The 13,586-nt window shown below is 56.1% G+C and overlaps 1 protein-coding gene across 11 annotated transcripts in view; it reads left to right on the top strand.

The window, feature by feature from the left end:
- Positions 1 to 302: 302 nt before the first annotated feature.
- Positions 303 to 13,586, top strand: part of CBS (cystathionine beta-synthase) — a 130,134-nt gene continuing 116,850 nt past the window's right edge. For 3 of the 11 annotated variants that reach the window (XM_075580550.1, XM_075580551.1, XM_075580560.1), the window contains exons 1-2: positions 303 to 359; positions 2,019 to 2,063. In XM_075580550.1, the coding sequence (XP_075436665.1) occupies positions 345 to 359; positions 2,019 to 2,063 (60 nt within the window). In that variant the 5' untranslated portion in view covers positions 303 to 344. Of the gene's footprint in view, positions 360 to 2,018; positions 2,064 to 7,700; positions 7,925 to 11,102; positions 11,238 to 11,261; positions 11,293 to 13,586 lie in introns of those variants that run through there. The other 8 variants (XM_075580557.1, XM_075580558.1, XM_075580554.1 and 5 more) reach the window with 8 other exon arrangements.

Here is a 13,586-nt window from a genome sequence, read left to right as displayed (position 1 = left end):
TTTGGACAGGGGATACCCTATGAAGGGCATTACTGAGGCATTTGAGACTGCTTTAAATGCAGAGAGATCTTCCTTAATACCCACTTGGAAGGGCAGATATACTCGTCTTGACCCAGGTACTAGCGCTCACAAGAGGAGTGGTCCAGATCAACAGGGACATAATAAATTCAACAACAATGGTCCACTCTTTATTTCACAATATAACAAACAAAGTGGGAATATTTCTAAACATTGGAATATTTTATCCATGGACCCTGTTCTGAATAAATACATTGAGTCAGGTCCAAAATTTGTATTTCGTAGGGCAAGAACTGTGGGCTCCTATATTTCCCCTGGTGACCTGAATGTCCCTTGCATGGGTAAGAAATCTTTTCCTACTAAAGGCTCCTTCCAATGTGGTCTATGCAGCGCATGTCGATACAGTACATGAAACCCTCTACCTTTTTGCTTGATAGTTCACCACTTTTGAAGGCCACACAGATAAACAATAATGCCAAAAAAATTCTATGTTAATGGTTTTATAAATTGTAAAAGTCAGTTTGTCGTATATCTTATCATATGCGGGTGTGACAAAAGATATGTGAGGAGGACCATACGAGCTCTTAAGACCATAATTCTAGAGCATTTGGGATTAATAAAATCAGGGGATTGTAGGCGGACGCTCACAGATGTATGCAAGGGAGACTGGTTATGGTGAAATTAAATAAGGCTTTTATTGCGCCTGTTTCCTTAACATCAGGAAACCATCCAAACAAGGGGTAAACAAAGCTTCTATTCACTTGGGAGTATTTCTAGTGAAATACTATGCAATCCACAACTCCCTTTAGATAAGCATGTCTCCCAGCCCCAAACACATAGCATGAAATGAACAGATATAAAAAGTCTTATAATTGAAAGTCTTATCTGTTAGCTGGCTGCTGTAGGGGAAGCTTCTCTGCTCTCTTGGATCCGCACCCTTGTGTGCACAGGAAATATTAGGCTCCAGGTTAGAATCGTGTCCCCTTTGTCTTGTGTTCAGCTTGTCGCTCAAGACATCTGTCCTTCCTTGGTTCAGCCCAGTTGTGGACTAAGGAATCTCTGCCCTGTCTCCAAGTTCAGCTCAGGTGTGAGCTAAGGAGTTTCACTTCCTGTCTCAAAAGACAGGCTTTTCTAAGCAATCTAATCAGGCAGGTGGTGTTTGTTAATTGACTACCAGCAGTTAACCACCACACTGCTGGATTAGAGGCACATTACCTGAACAGGGATAACTCCCCTGTTACAGGGACCTTAACTGGAAGCAAGAGAGGTACAGCACGAGGCAAGGCAATGCAGGAATGCAAAGCTGCAATGGTCTATGCTCAGCAATGTGTGACTGAGAAAGTAGGGATTAAATAGGAGGGCTGGAACAATGAGAATAAGAGGCGGAGCGGAGGCATGCCCCCCGCGGGAGCTGTGATTGGGCGCAGAGCGCAGGAGACAGGTGGGCATTGTTACGGCTGTTGCCTCGCAGCTGGGGAGCGGTGCAAGATCGCCGCATGAGCGCGCCACGTGTGAGTGACGCGTGACATGAACAGGGGTGGGACCAAGCTCTGTAGAGGTGTTAGAAAACCTCTGTGTGCGAGCGCGCTCTGTAAGCGGCGCGGAGGTGTGTGGAGCAGGAGATAAGGAGGGAACTAGTCGCAGGGACGTGTTCCCCGATTCCTTACAGTACCCGCCCTCCCCTTGAGGAGCGGCCTCAGGACGACTCAAAAAAGGCTTGTGCGAATACCTGTCATGGAACCTAAAAATAAGTGCAACAAAGTGCAAAAAGGTCGGCGCAGTGATAAAGGGCATATAATAGTGCCGTCAAATAGTGAATATATCATAAAAACTTTCAATAAAGTGCCAGGTGTGTAACCATATAGTGACTACATTTTTGTGTAACAGCGAATAAAATTGCTGCTCAAAACCCTTAAAGTGAATGGTCTGTCGCATCCACTTCAAACGATGAGTTGGTTGGTAAATGGCTAAATGTTTACCAACTGCATCCTGTGTTACAGGATCGCGGGGGGTCTGCAATGTCTGCACTCACAAAGCTCATTCGGGTAAGTATGTGGCAGGGTCCCTGTTGACCATATCTGTACCAGAGGTAGTATATATATATATATATATATTGCAGTGGACAAGTACGTGTACGCCATGGAGTGGGATCATATAAAGGGGGAGTAAACAAAACCCTCATTAAGTCCTTTGGGGGTGAGGGTATCCAGATTGGAAATCCATCTGGACTCTCTTCTGAGTAACTCCTGATCCCAGTCGCCACCTCGAGGACCTGGCTTTAGTAGGTCAATCCCCATAAATGTAAGAACAGAAAAACCTAGGCGCTGACCTGCAAAAGCAAACCCAACAAGAAAGAGACAATAAGTGTACATTACCAGTAGATGACGATAGGTGCCCCTATGCAATGATGAGGGGAAACCTATGTAGAAGCGAAAACCCTTCTGCTGCACCCCAATTAGGCCTCGGACAAGCTCCCCGCTTGCGTGCTGAGGCTCGCTGAGGCTCAGGGAAAGCGGGTGCTTTCCCTGGCCTTGAGGGTGCTTTCCCTGCGCTCCGTCAGGGGGCGGGCCAGTGACGTCACGGAGCTGGTTCGCCCTCATTGGGCGAACCGCTCACGTGACCGGCCCTGCGCTCCGGCAAGCGGGGAAATGTTAAATTTCCCTAAGACCTGCGCTTCCGCAAGCGCGCAGAAGCGTAGACGAGCCCCTACTAAAGCCACTCTAATTGCGGCTTTAGGGGCTCTGTACCTAACCGCACTGTGGGGGCTCTGTACCTAACCGCACTGTGGGGGCTCTGTACCTAACCGCACTGTGGGGGCTCTGTACCTAACCGCACTGTGGGGGCTCTGTACCTAACCGCACTGTGGGGGCTCTGTACCTAACCGCACTGTGAGGGCTCTGTACCTAACCGCACTGTGGGGGCTCTGTACCTAACCGCACTGTGGGGGCTCTGTACCTAACCGCACTGTGAGGGCTCTGTACCTAACCGCACTGTGGGGGCTCTGTACCTAACCGCACTGTGGGGGCTCTGTACCTAACCGCACTGTGGGGGCTCTGTACCTAACCGCACTGTGGGGGCTCTGTACCTAACCGCACTGTGGGGGCTCTGTACCTAACCGCACTGTGGGGGCTCTGTACCTAACCGCACTGTGGGGGCTCTGTACCTAACCGCACTGTGAGGGCTCTGTACCTAACCGCACTGTGGGGGCTCTGTACCTAACCGCACTGTGGGGGCTCTGTACCTAACCGCACTGTGGGGGCTCTGTACCTAACCGCACTGTGGGGGCTCTGTACCTAACCGCACTGTGGGGGCTCTGTACCTAACCGCACTGTGGGGGGTCTGTACCTAACCGCACTGTGGGGGCTCTGTACCTAACCGCACTGTGGGGACACTGTACCTAACCGCACTGTGGGGGCTCTGTACCTAACCGCACTGTGGGGGCTCTGTACCTAACCGCACTGTGGGGACTCTGTACCTAACCGCACTGTGGGGGCTCTGTACCTAACCGCACTGTGGGGGCTCTGTACCTAACCGCACTGTGGGGGCTCTGTACCTAACCGCACTGTGGGGGCTCTGTACCTAACCGCACTGTGGGGGCTCTGTACCTAACCGCACTGTGGGGGCTCTGTACCTAACCGCACTGTGGGGGCTCTGTACCTAACCGCACTGTGGGGGCTCTGTACCTAACCGCACTGTGGGGGCTCTGTACCTAACCGCACTGTGAGGGCTCTGTACCTAACCGCACTGTGGGGGGTCTGTACCTAACCGCACTGTGGGGGCTCTGTACCTAACCGCACTGTGGGGGCTCTGTACCTAACCGCACTGTGGGGGCTTTGTACCTAACCGCACTGTGGGGGCTCTGTACCTAACCGCACTGTGGGGGCTCTGTACCTAACCGCACTGTGGGGGCTCTGTACCTAACCGCACTGTGGGGGCTCTGTACCTAACCGCACTGTGGGGGCTCTGTACCTAACCGCACTGTGGGGGCTCTGTACCTAACCGCACTGTGGGGGCTCTGTACCTAACCGCACTGTGGGGGCTCTGTACCTAACCGCACTGTGGAGGCTCTGTACCTAACCGCACTGTAGAGGCTCTGTACCTAACCGCACTGTGAGGGCTCTGTACCTAACCGCACTGTGGGGGCTCTGTACCTAACCGCACTGTGGGGGCTCTGTACCTAACCGCACTGTGGGGGCTCTGTACCTAACCGCACTGTGGGGGCTCTGTACCTAACCGCACTGTGGGGGCTCTGTACCTAACCGCACTGTGGGGGCTCTGTACCTAACCGCACTGTGGGGGCTCTGTACCTAACCGCACTGTGGGGGCTCTGTACCTAACCGCACTGTGGGGGCTCTGTACCTAACCGCACTGTGGGGGCTCTGTACCTAACCGCACTGTGGGGGCTCTGTACCTAACCGCACTGTGGGGGCTCTGTACCTAACCGCACTGTGGGGGCTCTGTACCTAACCGCACTGTGGGGGCTCTGTACCTAACCGCACTGTGGGGGCTCTGTACCTAACCGCACTGTGGGGGCTCTGTACCTAACCGCACTGTGGGGGCTCTGTACCTAACCGCACTGTGGGGGCTCTGTACCTAACCGCACTGTGGGGGCTCTGTACCTAACCGCACTGTGGGGGCTCTGTACCTAACCGCACTGTGGGGGCACTGTACCTAACCGCACTGTGGGGGCTCTGTACCTAACCGCACTGTGGGGGCTCTGTACCTAACCGCACTGTGGGGGCTCTGTACCTAACCGCACTGTGGGGGCTCTGTACCTAACCGCACTGTGGGGGCTCTGTACCTAACCGCACTGTGGGGGCTCTGTACCTAACCGCACTGTGGGGGCTCTGTACCTAACCGCACTGTGGGGGCTCTGTACCTAACCGCACTGTGGGGGCTCTGTACCTAACCGCACTGTGGGGGCTCTGTACCTAACCGCACTGTGGGGGCTCTGTACCTAACCGCACTGTGGGGGCTCTGTACCTAACCGCACTGTGGGGGCTCTGTACCTAACCGCACTGTGGGGGCTCTGTACCTAACCGCACTGTGGGGGCTCTGTACCTAACCGCACTGTGGGGGCTCTGTACCTAACCGCACTGTGGGGGCTCTGTACCTAACCGCACTGTGGGGGCACTGTACCTAACCGCACTGTGGGGGCTCTGTACCTAACCGCACTGTGGGGGCTCTGTACCTAACCGCACTGTGGGGGCTCTGTACCTAACCGCACTGTGGGGGCTCTGTACCTAACCGCACTGTGGGGGCTCTGTACCTAACCGCACTGTGGGGGGTCTGTACCTAACCGCACTGTGGGGGGTCTGTACCTAACCGCACTGTGGGGGCTCTGTACCTAACCGCACTGTGGGGGCTCTGTACCTAACCGCACTGTGGGGGCTCTGTACCTAACCGCACTGTGGGGGCTCTGTACCTAACCGCACTGTGGGGGCTCTGTACCTAACCGCACTGTGGGGGCTCTGTACCTAACCGCACTGTGGGGGCACTGTACCTAACCGCACTGTGGGGGCTCTGTACCTAACCGCACTGTGGGGGCTCTGTACCTAACCGCACTGTGGGGGCTCTGTACCTAACCGCACTGTGGGGGCTCTGTACCTAACCGCACTGTGGGGGCTCTGTACCTAACCGCACTGTGGGGGCTCTGTACCTAACCGCACTGTGGGGGGTCTGTACCTAACCGCACTGTGGGGGCTCTGTACCTAACCGCACTGTGGGGGCTCTGTACCTAACCGCACTGTGGGGGCTCTGTACCTAACCGCACTGTGGGGGCTCTGTACCTAACCGCACTGTGGGGGCTCTGTACCTAACCGCACTGTGGGGGCTCTGTACCTAACCGCACTGTGGGGGCTCTGTACCTAACCGCACTGTGGGGGCTCTGTACCTAACCGCACTGTGGGGGCTCTGTACCTAACCGCACTGTGGGGGCTCTGTACCTAACCGCACTGTGGGGGCTCTGTACCTAACCGCACTGTGGGGGCTCTGTACCTAACCGCACTGTGGGGGCTCTGTACCTAACCGCACTGTGGGGGCTCTGTACCTAACCGCACTGTGGGGGCTCTGTACCTAACCGCACTGTGGGGGCTCTGTACCTAACCGCACTGTGGGGGCTCTGTACCTAACCGCACTGTGGGGGCTCTGTACCTAACCGCACTGTGGGGCTCTGTACCTAACCGCACTGTGGGGGCTCTGTACCTAACCGCACTGTGGGGGCTCTGTACCTAACCGCACTGTGGGGGCTCTGTACCTAACCGCACTGTGGGGGCTCTGTACCTAACCGCACTGTGGGGGCTCTGTACCTAACCGCACTGTGGGGGCTCTGTACCTAACCGCACTGTGGGTTTGCTATTTATACCGATCAGCTTTAGCGCTCGACTGTTATTGTTCTGTTAACCCCTCGCTCCCCCTTCTCCTGCCCCTGGACAGTCCCTAATTGGGGTTGCAGCAGAAGGGTTTTCGCTTCTACATAGGTTTCCATTGTTATCTTGCCATTGTTATGACACCTTGCGGAGAGAGGAGGCTGCCCTGCCCTGCCCTCTCCTGCCCTGCCCTGCCCTGCCCTCTCCTGCCCTGCCCTGCCCTCTCCTGCCCTGTCCTCTCCTGCCCTGCCCTGTCCTCTCCTGCCCTGCCCTCTCCTGCCCTGCCCTCTCCTGCCCTGCCCTGCCCTGTCCTGCCCTGCCCTGTCCTCTCCTGCCCTGTCCTCTCCTGCCCTGCCCTCTCCTGCCCTGCCCTCTCCTGCCCTGCCCTGCCCTCTCCTGCCCTGCCCTGCCCTCTCCTGCTCTGCCCTGCCCTCTCCTGCCCTGCCCTGCCCTGCCCTCTCCTGCCCTGCCCTCTCCTCTCCTGCCCTGCCCTCTCCTGCCCTCTCCTGCCCTGCCCTCTCCTGCCCTGCCCTGCCCTCTCCTGCCCTGCCCTCTCCTGCCCTGCCCTCCCTGCCCTCTCCTGCCCTGCCCTCCCTGCCCTCTCCTGCCCTGCCCTCCCTGCCCTCTCCTGCCCTGCCCTGCCCTCTCCTGCCCTGCCCTGCCCTCTCCTGCCCTGCCCTCCCTGCCCTCTCCTGCCCTGCCCTCTCCTGCCCTGCCCTCTCCTGCCCTGCCCTCCCTGCCCTCTCCTGCCCTGCCCTCTCCTGCCCTGCCCTCCCTGCCCTCTCCTGCCTTGCCCTCCCTGCCCTCTCCTGCCCTGCCCTGCCCTCTCCTGCCCTGCCCTCTCCTGCCCTGCCCTGCCCTCTCCTGCCCTGCCCTGCCCTCTCCTGCCCTCTCCTGCCCTGCCCTCTCCTGCCCCGCCCCCTGCCCTCTCCTGCCCCGCCCCCTGCCCTCTCCTGCCCCGCCCCCTGCCCTCTCCTGCCCCGCCCCCTGCCCGCTCCTGCCCCGCCCCCTGCCCTCTCCTGCCCCGCCCCCTGCCCTCTCCTGCCCCGCCCCCTGCCCTCTTCTTCCCCGCCCCCTGCCCTCTCCTGCCCCGCCCCCTGCTCCTCCCACTCCGCTCTCCCAGGTTTAGCCACGCCCCTCTGCGGGACGGACGTTGTCTGTCCTGATTGGCTCTAATCGCTAAATGCAAACCACGCCTCCTCACATAGTCTAGACCAATCAGCAGGCGCACTCTCGGCCACCGCCTACAGCCTGACCAATAGGAACGCAGAGTCCCCGCCCCCTCCACGTGCCGACCAATCAGATCACTTTGTGCTGTGTGCGCGTGGGGAACTGTGCGGCTGCTGCAACCAGACGCGAGGGAGTCCTAGAGGTGCGGAGACCCCGGCGCGCGCCGACCTGTCCTAGAGGTGCGGAGACCCCGGCGCGCGCATACCTGTCCTAGAGGTGCGGAGACCCCGGCGCGCGCATACCTGTCCTAGAGGTGCGGAGACCCCGGCGCGCGCGCATACCTGTCCTAGAGGTGCGGAGAGCCCGGTGTATGTATACCTGTCCTAGAGGTGCAGAGAGCCCATTGTGTGTGTGTGTGTGTACCTATCCTAGAGGTGCAGAGAGCCCATTGTGTGTGTGTACCTGTCCTAGAGGTGCAGAGAGCCCATTGTGTGTGTGTACCTGTCCTAGAGGTGCAGAAAGCCCATTGTGTGTGTGTGTGTGTACCTGTCCTAGAGGTGCAGAGAGCCCATTGTGTGTGTGTGTGTGTGTACCTGCCCTAGAGGTGCAGAGAGCCCATTGTGTGTGTATACCTGTCCTAGAGGTGCAGAGAGCCCATTGTGTGTGTGTGTGTGTACCTGTCCTAGAGGTGCAGAGAGCCCATTGTGTGTGTATACCTGTCCTAGAGGTGCAGAGAGCCCATTGTGTGTGTGTGTGTGTACCTATCCTAGAGGTGCAGAGAGCCCATTGTGTGTGTGTGTGTGTACCTATCCTAGAGGTGCAGAGAGCCCATTGTGTGTGTGTACCTGTCCTAGAGGTGCAGAGAGCCCATTGTGTGTGTGTACCTGTCCTAGAGGTGCAGAAAGCCCATTGTGTGTGTGTGTGTGTACCTGTCCTAGAGGTGCAGAGAGCCCATTGTGTGTGTGTGTGTGTGTACCTGCCCTAGAGGTGCAGAGAGCCCATTGTGTGTGTATACCTGTCCTAGAGGTGCAGAGAGCCCATTGTGTGTGTGTGTGTGTGTACCTGTCCTAGAGGTGCAGAGAGCCCATTGTGTGTGTATACCTGTCCTAGAGGTGCAGAGAGCCCATTGTGTGTGTATACCTGTCCTAGAGGTGCAGAGAGCCCATTGTGTGTGTGTACCTGTCCTAGAGGTGCAGAGAGCCCATTGTGTGTGTGTACCTGTCCTAGAGGTGCAGAGAGCCCATTGTGTGTGTGTACCTGTCCTAGAGGTGCAGAAAGCCCATTGTGTGTGTGTGTGTGTACCTGTCCTAGAGGTGCAGAGAGCCCATTGTGTGTGTGTGTGTGTACCTGCCCTAGAGGTGCAGAGAGCCCATTGTGTGTGTATACCTGTCCTAGAGGTGCAGAGAGCCCATTGTGTGTGTGTGTGTGTACCTGTCCTAGAGGTGCAGAGAGCCCATTGTGTGTGTATACCTGTCCTAGAGGTGCAGAGAGCCCATTGTGTGTGTATACCTGTCCTAGAGGTGCAGAGAGCCCATTGTGTGTGTATACCTGTCCTAGAGGTGCAGAGAGCCCATTGTGTGTACCTGTCCTAGAGGTGCAGAGAGCCCATTGTGTGTGTATACCTGTCCTAGAGGTGCGGAGAGCCCGGCGCGCGCATACCTGTCCTAGAGGTGCGGAGACCCCGGCGCGCGCATACCTGTCCTAGAGGTGTGAAGAGCCCGGTGTGTGCATACCTGTCCTAGAGGTGCGGAGACCCCGGTGTGTGCGGAGATCCCGGTGTGTGCATACCTGTCCTAGAGGTGCAGAGAGCCCATTGTGTGTGTGTGTGTGTACCTGTCCTAGAGGTGCAGAGAGCCCATTGTGTGTGTATACCTGTCCTAGAGGTGCAGAGAGCCCATTGTGTGTGTGTGTGTATACCTGTCCTAGAGGTGCAGAGAGCCCATTGTGTGTGTGTGTGTGTACCTATCCTAGAGGTGCAGAGAGCCCATTGTGTGTGTGTACCTGTCCTAGAGGTGCAGAGAGCCCATTGTGTGTGTGTACCTGTCCTAGAGGTGCAGAAAGCCCATTGTGTGTGTGTGTGTGTGTACCTGTCCTAGAGGTGCAGAGAGCCCATTGTGTGTGTGTGTGTGTGTACCTGCCCTAGAGGTGCAGAGAGCCCATTGTGTGTGTATACCTGTCCTAGAGGTGCAGAGAGCCCATTGTGTGTGTGTGTGTGTACCTGTCCTAGAGGTGCAGAGAGCCCATTGTGTGTGTATACCTGTCCTAGAGGTGCAGAGAGCCCATTGTGTGTGTATACCTGTCCTAGAGGTGCAGAGAGCCCATTGTGTGTGTATACCTGTCCTAGAGGTGCAGAGAGCCCATTGTGTGTACCTGTCCTAGAGGTGCAGAGAGCCCATTGTGTGTGTATACCTGTCCTAGAGGTGCGGAGAGCCCGGCGCGCGCATACCTGTCCTAGAGGTGCGGAGACCCCGGCGCGCGCATACCTGTCCTAGAGGTGTGAAGAGCCCGGTGTGTGCATACCTGTCCTAGAGGTGCGGAGACCCCGGTGTGTGCGGAGATCCCGGTGTGTGCATACCTGTCCTAGAGGTGCAGAGAGCCCATTGTGTGTGTGTGTGTGTACCTGTCCTAGAGGTGCAGAGAGCCCATTGTGTGTGTATACCTGTCCTAGAGGTGCAGAGAGCCCATTGTGTGTGTGTGTATACCTGTCCTAGAGGTGCAGAGAGCCCATTGTGTGTGTGTGTGTGTACCTATCCTAGAGGTGCAGAGAGCCCATTGTGTGTGTGTACCTGTCCTAGAGGTGCAGAGAGCCCATTGTGTGTGTGTACCTGTCCTAGAGGTGCAGAAAGCCCATTGTGTGTGTGTGTACCTGTCCTAGAGGTGCAGAGAGCCCATTGTGTGTGTGTGTGTGTGTACCTGCCCTAGAGGTGCAGAGAGCCCATTGTGTGTGTATACCTGTCCTAGAGGTGCAGAGAGCCCATTGTGTGTGTGTGTGTGTACCTGTCCTAGAGGTGCAGAGAGCCCATTGTGTGTGTATACCTGTCCTAGAGGTGCAGAGAGCCCATTGTGTGTGTATACCTGTCCTAGAGGTGCAGAGAGCCCATTGTGTGTGTATACCTGTCCTAGAGGTGCAGAGAGCCCATTGTGTGTGTGTACCTGTCCTAGAGGTGCAGAGAGCCCATTGTGTGTGTGTACCTGTCCTAGAGGTGCAGAAAGCCCATTGTGTGTGTGTGTGTGTGTACCTGTCCTAGAGGTGCAGAGAGCCCATTGTGTGTGTGTGTGTGTACCTGCCCTAGAGGTGCAGAGAGCCCATTGTGTGTGTATACCTGTCCTAGAGGTGCAGAGAGCCCATTGTGTGTGTGTGTGTGTACCTGTCCTAGAGGTGCAGAGAGCCCATTGTGTGTGTATACCTGTCCTAGAGGTGCAGAGAGCCCATTGTGTGTGTATACCTGTCCTAGAGGTGCAGAGAGCCCATTGTGTGTGTATACCTGTCCTAGAGGTGCAGAGAGCCCATTGTGTGTACCTGTCCTAGAGGTGCAGAGAGCCCATTGTGTGTGTATACCTGTCCTAGAGGTGCGGAGAGCCCGGCGCGCGCATACCTGTCCTAGAGGTGCGGAGACCCCGGCGCGCGCATACCTGTCCTAGAGGTGTGAAGAGCCCGGTGTGTGCATACCTGTCCTAGAGGTGCGGAGACCCCGGTGTGTGCGGAGATCCCGGCGTGCGCATACCTGTCCTAGAGGTGCAGAGAGCCCATTGTGTGTGTATACCTGTCGTAGAGGTGCAGAGAGCCCATTGTGTGTGTGTGTGTACCTGTCCTAGAGGTGCAGAGAGCCCATTGTGTGTGTATACCTGTCCTAGAGGTGCAGAGAGCCCATTGTGTGTATACCTGTCCTAGAGGTGCAGAGAGCCCATTGTGTGTATACCTGTCCTAGAGGTGCAGAGAGCCCATTGTGTGTATACCTGTCCTAGAGGTGCAGAGAGCCCATTGTGTGTACCTGTCCTAGAGGTGCAGAGAGCCCATTGTGTGTACCTGTCCTAGAGGTGCAGAGAGCCCATTGTGTGTCCCTGTCCTAGAGGTGCAGAGAGCCCATTGTGTGTGTATACCTGTCCTAGAGGTGCAGAGAGCCCATTGTGTGTGTATACCTGTCCCAGAGGTACAGAGAGCCCATTGTGTGTGTATACCTGTCCTAGAAGTACAGAGAGCCCATTGTGTGTGTATACCTGTCCTAGAGGTGCAGAGAGCCCATTGTGTGTGTATACCTGTCCTAGAGGTACAGAGAGCCCATTGTGTGTGTATACCTGTCCTAGAGGTGCAGAGAGCCCATTGTGTGTGTACCTGTCCTAGAGGTGCAGAGAGCCCATTGTGTGTGTGTGTGTGTGTGTGTACCTGTCCTAGAGGTGCAGAGAGCCCATTGTGTGTGTGTACCTGTCCTAGAGGTGCAGAGAGCCTATTGTGTGTGTGTACCTGTCCTAGAGGTGCAGAGAGCCCATTGTGTGTGTATACCTGTCCTAGAGGTGCAGAGAGCCCATTGTGTGTGTATACCTGTCCTAGAGGTGCAGAGAGCCCATTGTGTGTGTATACCTGTCCTAGAGGTGCAGAGAGCCCATTGTGTGTGTATACCTGTCCTAGAGGTGCAGAGAGCCCATTGTGTGTGTATACCTGTCCTAGAGGTGCAGAGAGCCCATTGTGTGTGTATACCTGTCCTAGAGGTGCAGAGAGCCCATTGTATGTGTGTGTGTACCAGTCCTAGAGGTGCAGAGAGCCCATTGTGTGTGTGTGTACCAGTCCTAGAGGTGCAGAGAGCCCATTGTGTGTGTGTGTGTGTACCAGTCCTAGAGGTGCAGAGAGCCCATTGTGTGTGTGTGTGTGTACCAGTCCTAGAGGTGCAGATAGCCCATTGTGTGTGTGTGTGTGTACCAGTCCTAGAGGTGCAGAGAGCCCATTGTGTGTGTACCAGTCCTAGAGGTGCAGAGAGCCCATTGTGTGTGTACCAGTCCTAGAGGTGCAGAGAGCCCATTGTGTGTGTGTATACCTGTCCTAGAGGTGCAGAGAGCCCATTGTATGTGTGTGTGTGTACCAGTCCTAGAGGTGCAGAGAGCTCATTGTGTGTGTGTGTGTGTACCAGTCCTAGAGGTGCAGAGAGCCCATTGTGTGTGTGTGTGTGTGTGTGTGTGTACCAGTCCTAGAGGTGCAGAGAGCCCATTGTGTGTGTGTGTGTACCAGTCCTAGAGGTGCAGAGAGCCCATTGTGTGTGTGTACCAGTCCTAGAGGTGCAGAGAGCCCATTGTGTGTGTGTACCAGTCCTAGAGGTGCAGAGAGCCCATTGTGTGTGTGTGTACTAGTCCTAGAGGTGCAGAGAGCCCATTGTGTGTGTACCAGTCCTAGAGGTGCAGAGAGCCCATTGTGTGTGTGTGTGTGTGTGTGTATATGTGTGTGTACCAGTCCTAGAGGTACGGAGAGCCCATTTTGTGTGTGTGTGTACCAGTCCTAGAGGTGCAGAGAGCCCATTGTGTGTGTGTGTGTGTGTGTGTGTGTGTGTGTATACCTGTCCTAGAGGTGCAGAGAGCCCGGTGTGTGAAAGGGAGAGGTTACTGTGTGTGTGTATACCTGGAGAGGGAGGGGTTACTGTGTGTGTGTGTGTGTGTGTGTGTGTGTGTATACCTAGAGTGGGAGGGATTACTGTGCGTGTGTGTGTGCGCATACCTGGAGGGGGAGGGGTTACTGTGTGTGTGTGTGTGTGTGTATACCTGGAGAGGGACGGGTTGCTGTGTGCGTGTGTGCGCATACTTGGAGAGGGAGGGGTTACTGTGTGTGTGTGTGTGTGTGTGTGTATACCTGGAGAGGGAGGGGTTACTGTGTGTGTGTGTGTGTATACCTGGAGAGGGAGGGGTTACTGTGTGTGTGTGTGTGTGTGTGTGTGTGTATACCTGGAGAGGGAGGGGTTACTGTGTGTGTGTGTGTGTATACCTGGAGAGGGAGGGGTTACTGTGTGTGTGTGTGTGTGTGTGTGTGTGTGTGTATACCTGGAGAGG

This window comes from Ascaphus truei (assembly GCF_040206685.1).
Source record: "Ascaphus truei isolate aAscTru1 chromosome 3 unlocalized genomic scaffold, aAscTru1.hap1 SUPER_3_unloc_12, whole genome shotgun sequence".
Taxonomy (NCBI): domain Eukaryota; kingdom Metazoa; phylum Chordata; class Amphibia; order Anura; family Ascaphidae; genus Ascaphus; species Ascaphus truei.
The sequence above is the reverse complement of the archived record's forward strand: the minus strand, read 5'-3'. Positions and strand labels throughout refer to the sequence as shown.